At 36.7% G+C, this 12,638-nt stretch overlaps 1 protein-coding gene across 9 annotated transcripts in view; it reads right to left on the bottom strand.

Moving 5' to 3' along the window:
- REC114 (REC114 meiotic recombination protein) overlaps positions 1 to 12,638 on the bottom strand; it is a 115,653-nt gene that overhangs the window by 78,118 nt on the left and 24,897 nt on the right. For 8 of the 9 annotated variants that reach the window (XM_055536940.1, XM_055536943.1, XM_055536942.1 and 5 more), the window contains exon 2: positions 9,193 to 9,282. The exons of the other annotated variant lie outside the window; for it this stretch is intronic. In XM_055536940.1, the coding sequence (XP_055392915.1) occupies positions 9,193 to 9,282 (90 nt within the window). The remainder of the gene's footprint in view (positions 1 to 9,192; positions 9,283 to 12,638) is intronic. 9 annotated transcript variants of the gene reach the window in all.

Genomic DNA, 12,638 nt, shown 5'->3' with positions numbered 1-12,638 from the left:
GTAAAATAGGGTAGCCACTGTGGGAAAAAAGTATGGTAGTTCCTCAAAAAATAGAATTACCCTATGTTCCATTAACCCTTCTGGGTATACACCCAAAAGAATTGAAATCAGAGTCTCAAAGAGATATTATACACCCATGTTCATAGCAGCATTACTCACAACAGGCAAAAGGTGGAAACAAACCTGGTGTCCATCAACAGAAGAATGGATAAACAACACGTGGTGTATACATGCAACGGAATATTATTCAGCCTTAAAAAAGAAGGAAATTCTGACACACACTTTAACTAAATGACTCTTGAAGACCCTGTACTCAGTGACACAAGCCAGTCACAGAAAGACAAACACTGTATGATTCTACTTACATGAGGTAACTAAAGCAGTCACATTCAGAGAGAGAAAGTAGACTGTCTGTTGCCAGGGCTAAGCTGGGAGAGGGGCGATAAGGAGTTATTGAATGAGTATAGAGTTTCAGTTTTTCAAGATGAATTCTGGAGATATTCTGAACTGGCGATGACTGCACAAAATGTCAATGTACTTCATGTGTGCTTAAAAATGGTGAAGATGGTAAGTTTCATGTGTGTGTATTTTATCAGGATTAAAAACAAAGTTGAAAAGCCCACAATATATAAGAGAGAATCTGTTCAAAATCCAAGACTGGAAAGGGGAAACCAGTTGAACTTGGGCCACGGTAGGCTGAAGATGGAGCCAAGGTCTCCCAGCCCTTTGGTTGTACCAACCCTTTGAAATAAATAACAACAGAATGGCCTAGTGGTGGTTCTGCATGGAGCCTTTTGGCAACAATGTTCTTACATGGATGCAGGCGCTAATTTCACAGGCAAAATGGAAACCTATGGTACTACTGTACCAAGCTACAGTTTAATCTGAAGCATTAAGTTCCCATGGACCTCACAGGAGGTGGCAAAGAACTATGAAGTTTAAGGGAAATCAAATCTAAATAGCTGCCCAGGTCCAAGCAGAGAGCTCAAAGCCTGTTTGGATTTCGATAAAATAACATCACAGAGGGAGCTGTTACCAGGCCTGAGCAATTAATCTTTCTGAAAAAAGTGAGTTTGTACTTTTTTGGGGGGAGGAGTTGTGTAGCTTCTACAAAATTTGATAGTATAAATACAGTGCATTTTAATCCATGCCAGTAATTAGATTCTCATACTAAAAAGGAAGTGGCTAAAACTTTCCATGGCTATCCTGTCCCTACCTTTTATGGGAAAAATTCTAAAAATATATCACAATCCAGATTAGTATGAAGGGAGAGGGCATGTAAATGTAATACCAACACAAAATTGCAAATGAAATGTGCTATAATCTAAAAATGTTTCCTCTTCTATGTGTTGGTTCCTGTGGAATCCAGAAAATACTGACTACACTACATACAAAACTATCCTTTGATTTAGGGGCAAAATGTTTATTAAATGTTGTGGTTCAGTTGCTAAGTTGTGTCTGACTCTGTGACCCGCCCTCCATGGACTGCAGCACACCAGGCTTCCCTGTCCTTCACTATCTCTCAGAGTTTGCTATAATTCATGTCCATTGAGTCGGTAATGCTATTTAACCATCTCATCCTCTGCTGCCCTCTTCTCCTTTTGCCTTTAATCTTTCAGAGCATCAAGATCTTTTCCAAAGTTTTAAAAAATGTGTTATTTTTATCACACACATATACATAATGTAAAAATAAAATTTTTATAATAAACACTGATGTGTAAGAGCTAAATATTTTTAAAGTTTTTAACATCAACAGAACTAAAACAGGAAAAAAACTTCTCAATAGATACAGAAACATCATTCAGCAAAATTCAACGCCTATTCATGATTGAAAACTCTCAGCAACCTAAAATAGAAGGTAACTTCCCCAATCTCATAAAGGGTTACTGACAAAAACCCTACGGCTAACACTATACTTACTGGTGAAGACTGAATGCTTTTCTCCCAAGACCAGGAACAAGACAAGGGTATCAACTCTCACTATTTCCATTCAACATCATAAAGGCTATCCTAGCCAGTGCAATCTTGGGGGTAAATAGCAGGGAGTGGGCGGAGTATGTAGAGTGAAAGGAGGAATGTAAAACTGTCTATTTAGACAACAGATCACCTATGTAGAAAAAACTACAAAACATCTACAAAAAAGCTGAAGAATAAATGAATTCAGCAAGACCACAGGATATAAGGTGAACATGAAAAAATTCAAATATATTTTTACTCATTAGCAACAAATTATTAGATATTGAGATTTTTAAAAATTCTATTTTAACCTAACTATAAGTATTTGTGGACAAATTTAGCTAAATATGTATAAGACCTATTGTGAAAACTATAAATTCACTGCTGAAAGAGTTTATGAATAAATGGAATAAATAGAAGATATAAATAAATGGGAGTTATAACATGCTCATGGGTCAGAAGACTCTATTAAGATGTCAGTTCTCTCCAAGATGATTTATAGATTCAAAGGAATTCCAATCAAAAACCCAGCAGGCTTTTTTGCAGGAAGGCTGACTCTAAAATTTAAACAGAAATGCAAATAACAGAACAACTTAGAGAAAGAACATGGAGGAATTACACTACCAATTTCAAAAATTACAACAAAGCTAAAGTAATCAAGACAGTATGTTATTGGAGTAAGAACAGACATTTAGGTCAATGGAAGAGAAAAGAAAGTCTAGAAATAGACCCACACATACACAGAAAACTGATTTTTTAAAAAAGTGCCAAGGTAATTTCAATGACAAATAAACTTTGCTGGGACAATTGTTATATATATGTGTGAAAAAATTAACCCAGACCCTTATCCCTCACTATATATTAAAAATTAATTCAAAGATTCCAGAAGTAGGTTCCCTAAGATCCATGATTATGTTCCATAACAGTAATGTTTTCAATACCATATTGCTTTAATTGAAGAGAAGAAAGGATACTATACAAAATAATAATAAACATTATTGTTATGCAATGTTACAAAAAATCATAATGGCTATTGGTCTAAATGTAAGGGCTAAAATCATAAAATTCCCAGAAAAAAAAACATAGAAAAATATCATTACAATCTCAGAGTAGATGGAAATTTCTTACATAGCATACAAAGAGAATAAAACAGGACTTCATTAAAATTTTAGGCTTTAGCTCATCAAGAGACACTGTTAAGAACTGAAAAGGTAAGCCACAGACTGGATGAAATATTTGCAGAACACATTTCTGATAAAACAGCTATAATCAGAATAAGAACTGAGAAATGCAAATCAAAACTACCATGAGATATCACCTCACACCAGTCAGAATGGCCACTGTCAAAAAATCTACAAACAATAAATGTTGGAGAGGGTGGGGAGAAAAGGGGACCCTCTGACACTGTTGGTGAGAACATATATTGGTATATCCACTATGGAGAGCAGTATGGAGGTTCCTTGGGAAACTAAAAATTGAGCTACCAAACGATCTAGCAATCCCACTCCTGAACACATATCCAGAGAACATGGTTTGAAAGGCTCACAAGCACCATAATGTTCACTGCAGCACAGATTACAATAGCCAAGACAGGAAGCAACCCCTATGTCCACTGACAGGTAAAGAAGATGTGGCACATATGCACAATGGAATAAAAGAATGAAAATCAGCCACTAAAAGAAGAAATCACACTATCTGCAGCTACATAGACGGTGGACCTGGAAATAATCATGCTAAGCAAAGTCAGACAGAGAAAGACAAACACCATATGATATAACTTACATGCAGACTGTAAAAGAAACGATACATGTGAACTTGTTTACAAAACATAAACATACTCACAGACTTGGGAACAAACTTACTGTTACTAGGGGCAACTGTGGCAGGGACAAACAGACTGGGAGTCTGGGACTGGCCTGTCCTCACTACTGCATTTAGAACAGATAACCAACAAGGACCTACTGCACGGCACAGGGGATGCTGCTCAATATTGTATAGCAACCTAAAATGGGAAAAGAATCTGAAAAAAGAATAGATAACATGTATGTATAACTGAATAATTTTGCTGTACACCTGAAACTAACACAACACTGTTAATCAACTATCTCCAATATAAAAATTTAAAAAAAGAAATGCGAAAAAAGGAAAAAATAAGAACTTATTCACATATGAAAAGACAATTCAATTAAACATGGAATAAGATAGAAACAAGACACTTCAATAAAATACACAAATGGTAAATACACACAAAAAGATGGTCAGTATCATTAGCCTTTAAGGAAATTAAAATTAAAACCATCACGAGATAGCACTACATATGTACAAGAACGGTTACATAGTTAAACTTGACAATACCAAGTGTCAGTGAGGACATGGAATAACCAGAACCCTCATACACTGCTTGGAGGAATGCACCCCTGAAAAACAGCTTTGCAGTTTCTTATAAAGTTAAACACAGAGGTACCATATGATCCAGCAACAGTTCCTGTCTTGGGAATTTACTAAAGAAAAATGAAACAAAAGGCTGTATGCAAATGTTTATACCAGCATCATTCATAACAGTAAAAAAATGGGACAACCCAATGTTTATCAAAAACTGAATGGATAAACAAATTAGGCTTATCCACATAACAGAATACTATTCAGTAATGAATGAATGCTATGGATGACTCTCAAAAGTATTATACTAAGTGGAAGAAGCTGGACACAAAAGGACTACATATTGTATGATTTTATTTATATGAAATTCTAGAAAAGGCAAATCTATAGTGACAGAAAGCAGATGAATGGTTTTGCTAGGTGCCAATGGTGGGCAGAGAGAACGAACTACAAAGAAGCACAGGGAAACTTTTTGTATTAATTGAAATGTCCTATATTACGATTGTGTGGTGGTTTTACAAATACATATGTTCATCAAAACACATCAAACTGAACAGTTAAAATTAGTTAATTTTATTTTATGTAAATTATAACTTAATAAAGGTATCTTTTGAAAAAGTGTTTAAAGAAGATTTTTACAAATATTAACCAAGTTGTACACATATGTGCAACATGTACCAAACGGTAGACATCTCAACAGTGATGTCTTAGAATTTTATAAACTTGGTCTTGTCACTGCCATGCAAAACTCATTCCATGTATGATATGACGTTTGTAACAACATCTACTATTGGTGCAAAAGAATGGAGCAGAGACAAGAACAGGACGGGACCCTATGTCTGAGGAGGTCAAACTGCCTTAATGTCACCCTTCAGCAAAGATCCATGATAGTGACAAGGAGAATTAGTTTGTGCTAGACATCCATCAGTTCACCATCTGGAATATCCTACTTTCGAAGTTAAACAAGAAATCTTGTCTCTTGGCAACTGATATAAGCGCTAATAGCGGCTTATAAAGCACAACTGTCCAAGTAGTGCTACAGTTTTAAAAATAACAAGGAACACAAAGATGCCTTTGCAGGTCATCTCACATTCAGAGATAAAGCTATCTTCCACTAGAGTGGAGAGATGAATCGTCACAGCATACAACTGTGGGATGCTGCCATATTGTAACAGAACGTGTAAGGGATTCACTAAAAATTCGTATCTTTTAAATATATTTGACCTATTTATTACTGCTTGTTCCCACCAGAACGATGACCCTCCATCATGACAGGGATTTTTGTTTTTGCTGTTCACTGCTGTATCCCTAGCACCTAGAACAATGCCAAGCATACAGTAATTGTTCAATAAACATTTGTTAAATGAATATATTATGTCTACATAGTCAGTAAATATCTATACAAATTTATTATGTTAATATAGATATCAATCACAGCTAAATGATGTAATAGCCTTTTCTTACATTTCTTTTCTTATACAATTTCTTTGACTGGAAATTAATAACTATCTTGTTTCTCTACTCATTTTGCTTCTAAATACCAATTCAAACATAAACTTTCAATCTACAAATAATAAATGCTGTAGAGGATGTGGAGAAAAGGGAATACTCTTGCACTGGTGGTGAGAATGTAAAGTGATACAGCCACTGTGGAAAACAGTATAGAGATTCCTTAAAAAACTAAAAATAGTTACCATATGATCCAGCAATCACATTCCTGGGCATATATCCAGAAAAAATGAAAACTTTAATTTGAAAAGATGTATGTACACCAATAGTCATAGCAACAGTATTTACAACAGCCAAGACATGGAAGCAACCTAAACGTCCGTCGACACATGAATGGATAAAGATCCGGTACACCCAATGGATATTACTTGGCCCATAAAAAGAATGAATTTTTGCCATTTGCAGCAACATGAATAGACAGAGAAGTTATCATACCAAGTGAAGTAAGTCAGACAGAGGAAGACAATTAAATGAATTTATTCATAGAACAGACACAGGCTAACAGACACAAAACAAACTTATGGTTACCAAAGGTGAAGGGGGAGAGAAGGATAAATTAGGAGTACGAGATTAACATATACACACTACCATATTTAAAGCAGAAAAGCAACAAGGATTTACTGTATAGCACAGGGAACTATATTCAATATCTTGTAATAACCTATAATGGGAAGATAATCTGAAAAATATATATATAACTGAATCACTTTGTCATATACCTGACACTAACATGATACTGTAAATCAACTGTACTTCAATTTAAAAAAATGAACTTTCAAACAAGGAGATTTTTATTTTTCCTTTATATATTTCTTTATTCCATAAGTTTTCTACGATATGTCTGTGTTTATGTGTATTCAGAATAAAAAACATTTTTAATGTTATGCATTTTTATAAAATTAGAGCTTTTGGAAAACAAGATTTAAAATGTTAATAAATACATATCTATCAATAATTACTTTAAATTTCAATGAACTAAGTGCTCCAATAAAAGATACAGAGTGGCAGGCTGGATATAAAATAAGAGCCTACAATATGTTGCCTACTGGATTCTGGCAATGGCACCCCACTCCAGTACTCTTGCCTGGAAACTCCCATGGATGGAGGAGCCTGGAAGGCTGCAGTCCATGGGTCCTGAAGAGTCAGACATGACTGAGCGACTTCACTTTCACTTTTCACTTTCACGCATTGGAGAAGGAAATGCCAACCCACTCCAGCGTTCTTGCCTGGAGAATCCCAGGGACGGAGGAGCCTGGTGGGCTGCCGTCTATGGGGTCACACAGAGTCGGACACAACTGAAGTGACTTAGCAGCAGCAGCAGCAGAGACCCATTTTAGGGTGAAGGAAACCCATAGATTGAAATAGAAAAAGATATATTTCATGCAAACAGAAATGACAGGAAAGCAGGGGTAGTGATATTCATATCAGACAAAAACAGACTTTAAACCAAAGGCCATTAAAAGACTTAAATATCAGATGTGACACCATAAAACTCCTAGAAGAGAGCACAGGCAAAATATTCTCTGACATAAATCGTAGCAATGTTTTCTTAGGTCAGTCTCCTAAGGCATTAAAAATAAAAACAAACAAGTGGGACCGAATCAATGCATTAAAAAATGAAAATACAACCTATGGAATGGGAGAAAATATTTTCAAATGATGCGACCAACAAGGGTTTAATCTCCAAAATATACCAACAGATAATATAACTCAACAACAACAAAAAAACCAAATGACCCAATTTAAAAATAGACATTTCTTCAAAGAAGACAGATAGCCAGACACGTGAAAAAGATGCTCAGCATCACTACTTATTAGAGAAACACCAAAGCCAAACTACAATGAGGTATCACTTCACACTGGTCAGAATGGCCATCATTAAAAAGCCAACAAATAACAAATGCAAGAGAGAGTGTGGAGTAAAGGGAATCTTCCTACACTGCTGGTGGGAATGTAAGTTGGTGCAACCACTATGGAAAACAGTATGGAGGTTCCTCAGAAAACTAAAATATAGAACTACCATATGATCCAGCAATTCTACTAATGGGTACTTACACCCCATGTTCATAGCAGCCAAGACATAACAGAATATTACTCAGCCATAAGAAGAGTGAAATTATGCCATCTGTAGCAACATGGAGGAATCTAGAGATTATTATACTAAGTGAAGTAAATCAAATACCATAAATCACTTACATGTTGAATCTAAAATATGATATAAATGAACTTACTTACAAACAGACTCACAGACATAGAAAACAAACTCATGGTTACCAAATGGGAAAGATGAGAGGATAAATTAGGAGTTTGGGATTAGCAGATAAAACTACAATATATAAAACAGATAAAGAACAAAGATTTATTGTATAGCACAGAGAATTATTAGGTTGGTGTAAAACTAACTGCAGTTTTGCACTGTTGAACTTTGCTGTTTGATATTGGAATACATTCTTAAGTAAATGTGGTTATGTTATACATCATTTTAATGTTCATTTCTTGCTTTAAGTTTTTTGCTAATGACTTACTGAAGTGGAAGTGAAAGTGTCAGTCACTTGGTCATGTCTGACTCTTTGTGACTCCATAGAATGTAGCCTGCCAGGCTCCTCTGTCCAGGGAATTCTCCAGGCAAGAATGCTGGAGTGGGTGGCCTTTTCCTTCTTCAATTTTCCTGATCCAGGGATTGAACCTGGGTCTCCTGCATTGTAGGCAGATTCCTTACTGTCTGAGCTACCAGGCAAGAATTCTTGCCTGGAGAATTCCCTGGACAGAGGAGTCTGGTGGGCTACAGTCCATGGTGTTGCAGAGTTGGACATGACTGAGAAACTTTCACTTTCAGTTTTCAGTGACTTATTATTTGGGTTTTTTTTTTTCTATTTATTTTAGACTATAGAAATGATATAAGACAAAAAGCAAATTTGAGCAAATTTTTCATTTGAGTTCAAAATGGGTTGTAAAGCAGTAGAGACAACTTGAAACATCAACAACCAACTGAGAGCAAGTCAGTTACTAAACAACAATTCCTCTGCACATGTTTTTTATCTGGAAAACTCTCCATCCATTTCTCTATAAATCTAACCTGTCTTCAACCCAATCTCCCCAATGAAGAATCCTTTATAATACTGATTAATCTTAACCCTTTAATCCACTTTGACTCCCAAGAAAACTCTAAAAATCCCTTTAATGGCAGGAAATACTATCTTTTTATTTCTATTCTAGAACATTCAATAAATGCTTAATTTGTTGAACCTGATAAATTTCAACAAGACTGAAGAACCTTAAGGATACAAAATTAATGTAAAGCTTAAAAGAAATATATCCATATATGCATATTATATGCATAAAACCTACCAACAGTGTCTGTCCTTGGGAAATGAAGAAATGCCCCGATATAACTATGGTGAGAACAAGATGCCCAGATTCTTCACTGGAGTCAAAAACCTTGAAAAAGAAAGAGAAAAATGTATTTAAGACGTTTCTGTTAGTTAGTTTTGATAGTTAAAACCAAACTATCTTCTCACATTGATCTTCCAATCTAAATGTTTCCTTTCCCTCATTTAATCTGTAATCATTCCCCTATAGTTTCAAGTTTCTCCTCGTACAGGAGTTAAAAACCAAGCTTTTTAAAAAATATAACTAAAACCAATATTTTAAAACAACAATACTAAATCAGGAATTGAGAGATATGGAGCCTGAGTCAACCACTTTTGAGTTACATTTTAGTAAATCATTATCTTTGAGCCTGAATTTCCTTTCTGTAACATGGGAATAATACCTTACAAGTTGTTGTCAGACTACAGAGTCTGTTTCTTAAGCCATATACTCCATTTTCATAACCCCTCAAAATCTGGTGTTTTTCTTGAGATGGGATTTAATTTGTAATGTCACTTGGCAAAACTCTGTTAGCCTTTGCCCTGCTTCATTTTGTATTCCAGGGCCAAACCTGCCCATTACTCCAGGTATCTCTTGACTTCCTACTTTTGCATTCCAGTCCCCAATAATGAAAAGAACATCTTTTTGGGTGTTAGTTCTAGAAGGTCATGTAGGTCTTCATAGAACCATTCACCTTCAGCTTCTTCAGCATTACTGTTCAGGGGATAGACTTGGATTACTGAGAAACTGAATGGTTTGCCTTGGAAATGAACAGAGATCTTCTGTCGCTTTTGAGATTGCATCCAAGTACTGCATTTTGGGCTCTTTTGTTTACTATGATGGCTACTCCATTTCTTCTAAGGGAGTCTTGCCCACAGTAGTAGATATAATGGTCATCTGAGTTAAATTCATCCATTCCAGTCCATTTTAGTTCACTGATTCCTAAAACGTCGATGTTCCCTCTTCCCATCTGTTTGACCACTTCCAATCTGCCTTGATTCATGGACCTAACATTCCAGGTTCCTATGCTATATTGTTCTTTATAGCATCGGACTTTATTTCCATCACCAGTCACACCCACAACTGGGTGTTGTTTTTGCTTTGGCTCCATCTCTTCATTCTTTCTGGAGTTATTTGTCCACCAATCTCCAGTAGTATATTGGGCACCTACCAACCTGGGGAGTTCATCTTTCAGTGTCCTATTTTTTTGCCTTTTCATGCTGTTCATGGGTTCTCAAGGCAAGAATACTGAAGTGGTTTGCCATTTCCTTCTCCAGGGGACCACGTTTTGTCAGAACTCTCTACCATGACCCGTCCATCTTGGGTGGCCCTACCAGGTATGGCTAATAGTTTCATTGAATTAGACAAGGCTGTGATCCATGTGGTCAGTTTGGTTAGTTTTCTATGATTGTGATTTTCATTCTGTATACCCTCTGATGGATAAGGATAAGACGCTTATGGAAACTTCCTGATGGGAGAGACTGAAGGGGAAAATTAGACTTTTCTCTAATTCACTTTAAAAATCGAGTAACATCCTGGATGCCAAAGAAGGTATGCTAAACCCTGCACTATTTCCCTCAGTGGTTGTTATTCAGCCTCTTTCCCAATATTAGGAATTCAGTTATCTGTACAATGCTCTTCCATCATAGTTTAAACAGACTACCTTGTAATTTTCATGAACACTTAAAACAGCAAGGATAGCTAGCAATCAAGCATAGCTATTGAAACTGGAGCCTGAAACAAATTCTTTGGGAGGCAATATTTTAACATGACAGTTAAACATTTTTTTTAAAGAACTATAACATATGTCCCAAAAAGTGCTCAACACTTAAATGAACAGTTCAATGACGGATGATAAAGCAAACACACAATCACTGTTGAGATGGTGGCTCAGATAGTAAAGTCTGCCTGCAATGCAGGAGATGTGGGTTTGATCCCTGGGTGGGGAAGATCCCCTGGAAAATCTCATGGAAGGAGGAGCCTTGCAGGCTACAGTCCGCAAGATCACAAACAGTCGGACATGACTGAGCAACTAACACACACATACATCCAGAAATTACTCTACTGCTATCTCCCAATCACTACCTTCTCCCTCCTCCCCCTAAGATAATATTTATCCTGACTTCTAACACCATGGTTTAGTTTTATTTATACGAATGGAATCATAGAGAATTCTTTTATGTCTAGCTTCATCCATTTTGCATGTACCTGAGTTCATTATCATTACTGTAAAATACCATTCTATGACTATACCACAATTTATTTTTCATTCTTCTGTTGATGAATATTGTTTTCCAGTGTAAATCTACTGCAAATAATGCTGTTTAGAACATTTTTATATATGTTTCTTGTTGGACAGAAACGCTCATTTATGGCAATGACAATCCTTTCCAAATAATTTTATCATTTTTTTCTCCCCTGACCTTCAAACTTTTACATCTTTTTTATTTGGCTGTGCCATGTGGCATGTAGGATCTTAGCTCCCCAAGCAGTAGGAATCACAGAGTCTTAACCACTGGATCACCAGGGATGTCTCCAAACTTTTACACCTAATTGGCCACTCAACATCTCTACTTAACAGTCCAGAGAAAATCCCTTGGACAGAGGAGCCTGGTGCAGGCGCCTCTGTCCATGGGGTCGCAAAGAGTCGGACACAACTGAGCAACTTCACTTTCACTTTCGTGGGTCCTAGAGTGTGCAGACTTCAGTAGTGGTAGCACATGGGCAAAGTAGTTGGCCGTTCGTGAGTTCTAGAGCATGGGCTCAATAGTTGTGGCTCACAGGCCTAGTTGCTCTATGCCTTGTGGGATTTTCATGGACCAGGGATGGAACCCATGTCCCCTGAATTATCAGGCAGATTCTTATGTACTGTGTGACCAGGGAAGTCCTAACTTTAGCTTTGACATAAAGAGCTTGAGAATTGTTGTCTTACTTTTCCAACAAGAAAAAGGCCAGACAGACTGAAAAATCAAGACTCGTGTGAGAACTGAGGTCACGGGGCAATCTGCTATCCTGAAATTTGGAGAAATAGATACGTTCAGAGAGGTAGGGATAGAAAGAGAGGGGTGGGGAGACAGAGATAAACATTTACTTACCTGCATTGTAATTTGCTGGAGCCATAAGCTGGTGGGAACATGCAAATGATAATATCAGTGAATTTACTAGAGGCTGAGGGTGGGCAAATGTGATATTGATTCAGAGATTCAGCTCTTATGAGCTGAGGTCTTAAGAAGGTCAGTTTTTTTTTATGAGTTTTTCTTCCAGGAGCCCTATCAGGTTCTTTCTCTGAGGATCTGAGGAAAAGACCCTCATTGCTCTGGCAGGGTAAAGAGAAGAGTAACAGACTTCTCATCCAGTTAAAAAGACATCCACAAAACTCAGTTCTGACACCTTATCTCAGCTGAAGACAGGCAATTCCTCCCCAC

This window comes from Bubalus kerabau, chromosome 10, assembly GCF_029407905.1.
Source record: "Bubalus kerabau isolate K-KA32 ecotype Philippines breed swamp buffalo chromosome 10, PCC_UOA_SB_1v2, whole genome shotgun sequence".
Lineage (NCBI taxonomy): Eukaryota > Metazoa > Chordata > Mammalia > Artiodactyla > Bovidae > Bubalus > Bubalus kerabau.
Note: the sequence above shows the minus strand (reverse complement) of the source record. Positions and strands in the feature narration are given on the sequence as shown.